The 8,682-nt window shown below is 39.1% G+C and overlaps 1 protein-coding gene across 1 annotated transcript; it reads right to left on the reverse strand.

The window, feature by feature from the left end:
* Nucleotides 1-226: 226 nt before the first annotated feature.
* Nucleotides 227-8,198, reverse strand: LOC105217502 (nucleoprotein TPR). Its single transcript, XM_011192536.3, has 6 exons — nucleotides 7,914-8,198; nucleotides 1,307-7,673; nucleotides 953-1,245; nucleotides 748-884; nucleotides 551-689; nucleotides 227-477 (listed from the first exon to the last, which is right to left on the reverse strand). Exons 1-6 carry the CDS (start codon nucleotides 8,062-8,064, stop codon nucleotides 323-325), a joined length of 7,242 nt encoding a protein of 2,413 aa, XP_011190838.1. The 5' UTR covers nucleotides 8,065-8,198; the 3' UTR covers nucleotides 227-322.
* Between the last annotated feature and the right edge of the window lie 484 nt (nucleotides 8,199-8,682).

Consider the following 8,682-nt stretch of genomic DNA (forward strand, 5'->3'; position numbering starts at 1 on the left):
GCAGTAATTATTACGTAGCTCAAACCAATCCCAATCGTACACCAAATCACTTCTTTAAGCATCTTCGAACTAATTGTGGCTTACTTCCACTTTCTTTCCCAGTAATGTATTTAAACAATATGCGAATAATGCGTAAATGGGATGATAGCCATTTCTAAAACGTTAAGCGAACATCCCCGTGAACGTGTACGTACTAATGTATTTAAAGTTAAAGGTTGCTGCGTTTGAAATGAAATACGTTTTTATATTGAGCGCTTTATATTGAGGAATATAATGGGTGCTGTATATATTTTTTTTAAATACTACAAGTAATGGCTAAAATTTATGAATATCGCATGTTTCCGTAATTTCCTCCGGTTGGGCGTCGCATACGTCGTGCTCTTTGTGAACGCTGGTTGGGAAAGCCACGCAGTGGACTACCAGGTTGCTCCTGTCCACGGTGATTTGGAGAAACATTTCGCGAATGCCCAGCGCTATCTGTAAACAAGAAGACGAGAAGAAAATAAAAAATAAATTTGCACAATTGTTTGCATATATTATTGCTTTATACCTTGCCAAATTATAGGCGTCGGTCTACCTCCTCGCTGAAATCCACGAGAAGGCCTTCTTACATTGGTCGTGCCTTTGATGGCTTTTGAACGTGTTGTTATTGAAGGTGAAGTGGATGCTTCGGCTTCACGTCCTTCTTCCTACAAAAATTGTTATTTATTATAATTGAGTTTTTAGATTTCATTTAAAAATACATACTTCTACTTCCTCCACTGCTTGTTTTTCACCCTCTGAGGAAACACCATCTGCGCCTTCATTATCCTCAGATGTTGCCTCTACCTGATTTTGCTGGATATCTTGTATTTCTGACTGCGTTGCACTGCTGCTATGATGGCCTAATAAAATATTTGATTTGATTAATATTTATATTGTTTGTTTGGGGATCTTTTCGTACTAAACTCACTTTCGCTATCAGCATTTTCAGGAACTTCTCCAGCAGCAGGTTCTTCCGCAAATTCTTCTTCTACGTTTTCCATATCTTCTTCTGTGGCTAGCGCGGCGTCAGCTGACCCGCCACTCTTTGAAGCGTCAGGTGCATTCTCGTCGTTGTGCTCTCCAACCAGTTTTTCACTCTCTGCTACATTTTCCTCGGTCGCCTCGTTTGTAGCAACACTGCTCTCATGTTGATCGGAATGGACTACGGCTTCACCACCGCCAAATTTTGAACCTTGCGGCGAGCTTACAATTTCAGCACCGCTAATAAAGAAATTTTATTCAATTGGTTGTTTATATTTGTGCATAAAATTACACATCCTACCTGTCAGAAGGTCGACTTCCACTTGGATCTTGTTCAGTGGTTTCATTTATGTTTCCGCTGACTCCCTGTTGTGGCAGCATTATTGCCGCCTTCTGTGGACGAGTTTGCTTCCATTGTGGTCCAGTCGGTAGAGTGGTATTGGTGTTGGATTCATAGCTACCGCTGCTGATAGTTTGGCTCTGCTGATGGCTATCCATCTCATGACTATGTGCTATTGCAGATGCTGCTGCTTGACTTGTACTAGCTCCAGTGTTGTAATGAGCGTCTGGCTGGTTGTCAGTGCCTGAACTGCACTGTGCCTGGTTCTCACTACCCTCGTCAACATCTACTTCATTGTTATCTACTTCGGCATCAGCGTGTATATTACTTTCATTGACTTCTGGAATTTCATTCTCATCCATATCTTGGTCCTGCTCGTACGAGTCTTCGTAACCTTCGTTTTCGGCATCTCCGTCAGTTGGGCCATCATCAGCATCAATCATGCCGTCATCTTCTTCCTCTGAGTCCACAACTACAATATCATCCTCTTGATCACGTTGTGAAGAAGTCGGAACTTGATATTCAACATCGAGTCCAGACTCTGTCACACTCAAAATAGCTGGTTCTGATCCACGTAAACGTTTTGGATGTTTTGCCGTCTTATCAGCACTACCATCTTCAACGTTGGTAGATGAGTCACCTTCTGGCTCGCGAGACCTCTTATGACCGCCTGATGTACCGGCCTGTGAAGTGGTAACACTACTGCTAGAAGGTGCATGACGGCTGTGACTACTAACGGCAATGTGTGAACTCGAACTGGTTGTTCCTGATGTGCTCGGTTGTTGATTTCCAGGATCTTGCTGAAGCTGTAGGTTCGGGGATGGTACGTTTTGTAAGGATCCTTCCACACGTGGCGAAACTAGCGCTACAACCTGTTGCTGGCCTCCTCCTACAAGCACTGGCGATTCGTTTTGTTGAGGTTGTTGAATGCTTTCAGCTTCTTGGGAGCTTTCTGCTGCAGATGTAGAACCCATTGGTGGAATGGCAGCAACCGCAACGGAAGCCGAGCTGCTCGTAGATGGCATATAATCAGTATGCGACGAAGTTGGCGAAGATGACATCGACTCAATTGAACTGCTGCCAGTGGTATGCACCTGCTGTTGTGGCGGAACTAATGCCGTGTTGCTGTTGCCAGTCGAAGCATTCGTTGTACTTGACGATGAAGTTGACGTTGATGTCGATGATCCACCGGCTGCTGGCTGTTGGCTGGTAGGTAGTATGGCTGCTGTGCGACTGTTCTGCACTGATATTGGTCGAATGCTGGCCAAAGGTGTTTCGCTACCGCGCCATGGTGTTACTGTTGCCGATTGTTGTACGGTTGTGGACCCCGACATAGGCTTAACGTTCGCTGTGCGTAGTGAAGACTCAGAAATAGAACCCTTATCCGTTATAGCCACTGAACTGGTAGATGGCTTAGCTGATTGTTGTAATCCAAGTTGGCGGTTTAATTGGTTAATGCGCATCAGCAAAGATTCGTTTTCTCTGGTCAGACGAGCGATTGCCTCCTTGTTCTGGTTATTTTGTTCAAGTAATTCTTTCTCAAGTCTCGCTAAGGTCTCCTCATATTGTGTTTTTATATTATTAATGGTGGAATCTGCGTTTTCAGAACTTTGCAAGACATTTTGCAACCTGCTCTTCGTGCTATTTAATTCTTGACTGATAGCGTTCTTCGATTCAGTTAAACTAACAATGCGTACCTTGGCCTCTCGCAAAAGAGTTTTGGTACGATCATCGATTTCAACAGATGTCTTCAAATCATCATAGTCCTTGCGTAGCTTGTCGCTTTCTTCTTGCATTGTACGTATGACACCATTAAGGTTCTCAATTGTGTTACGATGTTGTTCCAATTCATTACTTACGGCCGTTGCGGTGGCAGCAGTAGCGGTAGCACCATCTGCTCCACTGTTGCCGCCCAGATCCATGTTATCTTGTGTCGTTACTGAGCCATCGGTGGAGGCGGCCGCTGTTTTATTTGACAACTCCAAGTAAGAGTCCTTATAACGTTTTGCTATTTTGCGAATCTGGAATTCTTTATTTTTAGAATCTTGCAATTGAGCTTCTTTAGATTCCATTTCTTCAGTAAGCTTTTGCACTGATTCTTCTTTCTGCAACAATTTATTGCGCAACTCCATAATCTCTTGCAGCATGCGCATGTTGTTTTGACGTACACCTGTGTAGTCGTCGGTCACTTTCTTCTTTTCTTCATTTAGAGTTTGGATCTGTTTTTCAAGTGAAGCCATCTCGGTGTCGCGTTGCTGTTTCTCGGCCTTAATGGTGTTTAGCTCATCAGTAGTCTGTTTCAGCAAATCTTTTTCGTGGGTTAACATCTTTGCCAGATTTTCACGTTCAGTTTGTAGACGTTTGAATTCTTCGGGATTTTTATTACTCTTTTCAACCAAAACGTTGGCACGTTGCCGCCATTTAATAGCTTCAGTGCGTAGCGAAGAATTTTCTGAAGTGAGTTCTTCAATTTTTGTGGAAAGTTCACGATTTTGATTTTGCAATGGAAATAAATCATTTTCAATAGAACTAATATGATCGTTAAGCTCTTTTACGCGTGCAGCCAGAGAATTACGTTCTTCACGTAATATTCTATTGCTGTCCGTAATGGCATTAAGGTTTTCAATCTTACGTAGGATTTCCTCGTGTTTTGTAGCTGAAACGACTAAGGTCTCAGATTTAGCTCGCTCTTGGTTGAAGCTTCCCTTCAATTCATCCATCTTTTTCTGTAAAATCATATTCTCCGATTGCAATCGTGCATTTTCGGCTTTCAATATGTCCAATTTTGCGTCGATAAGGTCCTTTTCCTTGCGTAAGTATTTTATGATTTGCAATAACTGGTCGTTATTCTTGGAATCATCTTCTAATTTTGAGCGATTCAAATCCGAGCAAGAAGTATCCATATTAGATTCATTCAGGGAATTGGCTGTCACGTTTGAGGATTGTGATTGACTGAGTATGTTTAGTTTCATTGTCAATGCTTCAATTTGATCATGCAAGCTGGAATTAAGTCCGTTTAGATCCACTAATCGCTTTTCCATTTCATCTCTTTCGTTTTGCAGCAAACGTAATGACTCATCATGCGATCCTTTAAGTTCCTCGTACATATTTTTGACACAGTCTCGTTCTGTTATCAATTCATTTATTTGATCTTGTACCTTGGTCATTTCGGCCTTAACTTTTGTTAGTTCTTGTATGTCGGCCGAATGCAACACCATTTCATTGGCATATTTTCCTTGCACAGAGTTTAGCGCTTCCGACAAAGATGTATTTTCTGTTCGCAACGTGCGAAGATTTCGATTGCATTCACTTAATTTCTGCAGAGCATCTTTCAGCTCTTCTTTAGATTTTTTGAGTTGGTCGGATTGATTTGAGTTTGGTACTTCTGTAACAGAGGCTAATTGCACCTCAGCTTCCAGTTCGCTAACCCGCGATTTTAGATTCAATTCGGATAATTTCAACTCATTTAGTTGAGCTTCAGCTTTAGTGCTGTATTCAGTATGAACTTCGTGCAAATTTTTAATTTCCACCTCTGCACTTTGAGACATTTTGAAATATTGGTCTGCGTGTTCTCTGGCCTTCGACAATTCACTGGACAAAGAATTTATTTCAATTTTAGCTTCTTCGAGTTTGACTTCAAATTCACGCGCTTTTTTGTTAGCCAAAGCTATGGGATTGTCATTTTTGGAGGGAGTTAGGCTTTCTTGTAATTTCTTGCTAAGCTCATCGATTTGATTTGTTTTTGCTGTGAGTTCTTCGCGCACTAAATGTAGCTCATTTCTTAGTTTTTCAGATTGTGATCTCTCTTCTTCCATATGCTTCTTTGCCGATTCAGCTTGTCGCTTAAGATCACTTGTCGTTTCGCGGAAGCGATCTTCCTCCTCCTGGAATCGACGACGTTGGGCGGACAATTCGCGCACGGTTTCGTCCAATCTTTGTTCCAACCGTGCTCGTCCTTCCATTTCGGAACGTTCCAAATTCGATTTGATCAACTCCAAGTTATTCAAAAGTAAATTTTGATTTTGTTGTTCGCGATGATAACCTTCTTTTTCGGCTTGAAGACGGTTTACAGTATCTTTAAGTATGCGATTTTCACTTCGTAAGTGTGATGCCTCGCTCTGCGCAGAAGATAGTCCATGCTGAGACTTCATAACTTCGTCTTTTAGGAAATGTACTGTCTGTTCATGTTTTATGATGGTATTCTCATAGTTTTTACTACGGTCTTCCAGAGCTGTAATCTGCTGCTTATAGGTGCCAATGTTCTTTTGTTGTAGTTTTATTTGCTCTTTGCTGTATTCTAAGGAAGACATAAGCTTGCAATTCGTTGAAGTTAATTCTCTAACTTCTGTGCGCATAGAATCAAATTGTTCATTCATAATACGTTCATTATTTTTTTTCTCTTTTGTATAATATTCGTACTGTTCCTTAAGAGTTTTATGCTGCTCCTTAACTTCCTGTAATTGCTGTTCCAAGTCCCTTATACGACGATCTGCATTTGAGTCTACAGACTTTCTACCCTTACTTTGTATTGAAGAATTGGTTGTGTTTTTATTTTCAGTTTCATCTAAATCGACCATTTCCGCGTCGTCAACATTGATCTGTTCTAATTGTGGGCCGGACTTCTGCACATTTCTTTGAATATCGAAGTACATTTTCTTGTAACGCTCACATTTTGAAACCAATGTAGCTACTGTATTATTCTGTTGATTTAATGTTTCTTGCATCGATTGGAATTTTTTGGCATAGTTTTCAATTTTCTCTTGATATGCTGCAGCATCCATTTGTTGTTTCAATGTTTCAGCATCCTCCAACTTGGTACTTAGATCGCGAACCAGCAGTAATAGCTTTTGATTGTTCTCTTGCAATTCGACAATACTGTTAAATGTCACCAATTTCTTGGATATTACATCATCAGTAGTTGAAAGATTTCCACTTTGATTGGGACCGCTGTCGGAAATGAGCCCTATGCGTAGCTGTTCAACTTCTTTAAGTAAATAACAAACTTGACGACTAAGATCATTTTGAGAGTTCTTTAGTTTTTTATTTTCCCTTTCCAAGTGATTGATTTTGGAATGTGCGTTGTCCATAAGGTCCTCCATATCTGTTTTCTTACTTAGTAATTCATCACGCTGGTGCGCTAAGATGTTATTGGTTTGAATCAATTTTTCGTACTCTAGTTCTTGTTTTTGAATTACCGGTGCATTTTCACTTAATTCCTGCAAAATTGTTTTTAGTTGCAGATTTAATCGTGCATTTTCTCTTTTTTGAAGCTCGAGTTCTTCCGAACTCTTCACGTATAGTGAATATAATTCCGTCAATGACATATCAGTTCGGATTAACTTACTAGCAATTGCCGCCGATGGAGCGATTTTCGATATAGCGCTCTCTGTAGTTTCGTTTTGCAACTCTTTCAACAAATCGTTTGCGTGTTGGAGCTCAGATTTTTGAGACTCAATGATTTTATCACGCTCATCTAAATCTTGCTCATGTTGCATAACAGTAGCTTTGAGTTTGGTCTCTATTTCTCCATATTGTTCGCTTGCTTCAGCCAGCATACGTTTAAGATCAGTTATAGCAGCACTTAATTCATTACGCTCAATGTCGGTGTCTTCGCAATTGCTTTTATATAATTCAGCCAATTTCGTTTTTGCCTCAAGCTCTTTTTTGTAGAAGTCCATCATTTTGTTCGCCTCTTCATTTTGTGTTAATATTTTAGTTGATAAATCTTGCACATTTTGAGTAAGCCTATCAATTGTTTCTTTATATTGCGCACACTGACTCTGTGCTATTTTCAGTTCCTCAGTTTTGTCGGCAAGTTTGGCCTCAAGATGCATACCTTGTACTGTATTGTCACGCCTTATACTCTGAAGCTCGGATATATTGCGATTTAAATCGTCTGTGAGAGTTCGAATTTGATTATGAAGCATGGCACGTTCCTGTTCCATTCTTCGTTCTTTAAAATCTAGTGCCACCTTCTGGCTTTCAATTTCGTCTACTCTAGCAATTGCTTCACATTTTGAAGAGATTGCATTTTTTAGTTGCTGTTGGTAGGAATGAATTTCTTCCTGCAGCCTATCTAGTTCGCTTTTTTGGCGTTCGATTAACTTCAATAAAGAATCTCGTTCTTCAGCTATTGAATTTTTATCAGCACGTAGAGCAACCATTTCTTTATCATAATTACCGAACTTTTCAAGTAGTTGAACACGATCGCTTGAAACACTATCCAGTTGAGTACGGAGTTCAGCAACATTTTTATTTTGACACTCCAACTTCATTTCATAATCCTCAATTTGAGCTTGCAGCTCCTCAGATTTTTCTTCATAATCCTCTATTAGTGAAATAGAAAAAACACAATATAAAAATTTATATTTTGATTACATTGAATATATTTACAAATATATATATATACGTATTATGCACATATGTATATATAAGCGTCGGACGGTATTTTGAGTTTGCAAAATCGCAACAGACGCCATTTGTTTGAGGTTAGATTCTTTGTTAACTAAAATATCTAATCCTATCAAAAGTATTTTACTTATTTATATATAAGAACATCTTTACTTACGGAGACGATTTGCGGCTGCTTTATTTTTACAAAATTCATCGACAAATCCATCAAGCCAAGTCTTTAATTTATCCTGCACCACAATCGGCGTTTGCTCCAATTCCTCGTCAGACAAGATGTTTGAAATTAAAAGCGGACCTGAGAGATCCATTTCGTATACCTTCTATTCCTAGACACAAATAACCGAAATTATTTAATAAATTATTATAAAATCCGTCACTATTTTCTTTGCAAACACAAAAAACTTTTGTTATCTACAGCGGCAAAGTCTGGCCCGGTTGAACGCAAAATCATGGATAATATGATACGAAACTCTTCTCTTTTGCTTGTTGAGAGAGCCCATGAACTCATTTTTGATGTTGGCAACAAAGCCAGATCATGGGCTACTGAACAGCTGACAGTCAAAATGACGAGCTACCACTAAGAATCCCGCAGAAATAAATGATTAAATGGTTCGTTTTTGTACGATAAGTTTTTTGTGATTTTTGAATTACTATTAACTTCTATTTAAATGGAGTTAATATGTGTACATTATTTAAGAAACGGTGGCTATTTGTACGAAAGTAATATATGTACGTTCTTTAACAGTGTTAAATGACATTTACGTAAATACATATCTGGGTACAAATTTTCTCTTAAACTTTTAGAGAATATATTAAGGTGTTTATTTGTTTATAATATATAAATAAATATATGTTACTAAATTAAACTAAGCTAAATTTTAGTTTATGTTGACTTATAATATGTACGATTTTTAATTATTATTATA

This window comes from Zeugodacus cucurbitae, chromosome 6 (genome assembly GCF_028554725.1).
Source record: "Zeugodacus cucurbitae isolate PBARC_wt_2022May chromosome 6, idZeuCucr1.2, whole genome shotgun sequence".
Taxonomy (NCBI): Eukaryota; Metazoa; Arthropoda; class Insecta; order Diptera; family Tephritidae; genus Zeugodacus; species Zeugodacus cucurbitae.

Bases quoted from the DNA above. Each gene is read 5' to 3' on its own strand.
- LOC105217502 (XM_011192536.3), bottom strand. From the start codon at position 8,064: ATGGATCTCTCAGGTCCGCTTTTAATTTCAAACATCTTGTCTGACGAG. The intron at 1,246-1,306 runs GTAGGATGTGTA...TTTCTTTATTAG, and splicing joins GGAAGTCGACCTTCTGACAG to CGGTGCTGAAATTGTAAGCT. The intron at 690-747 runs GTATGTATTTTT...CAATTTTTGTAG, and splicing joins AAGCAGTGGAGGAAGTAGAA to GAAGAAGGACGTGAAGCCGA.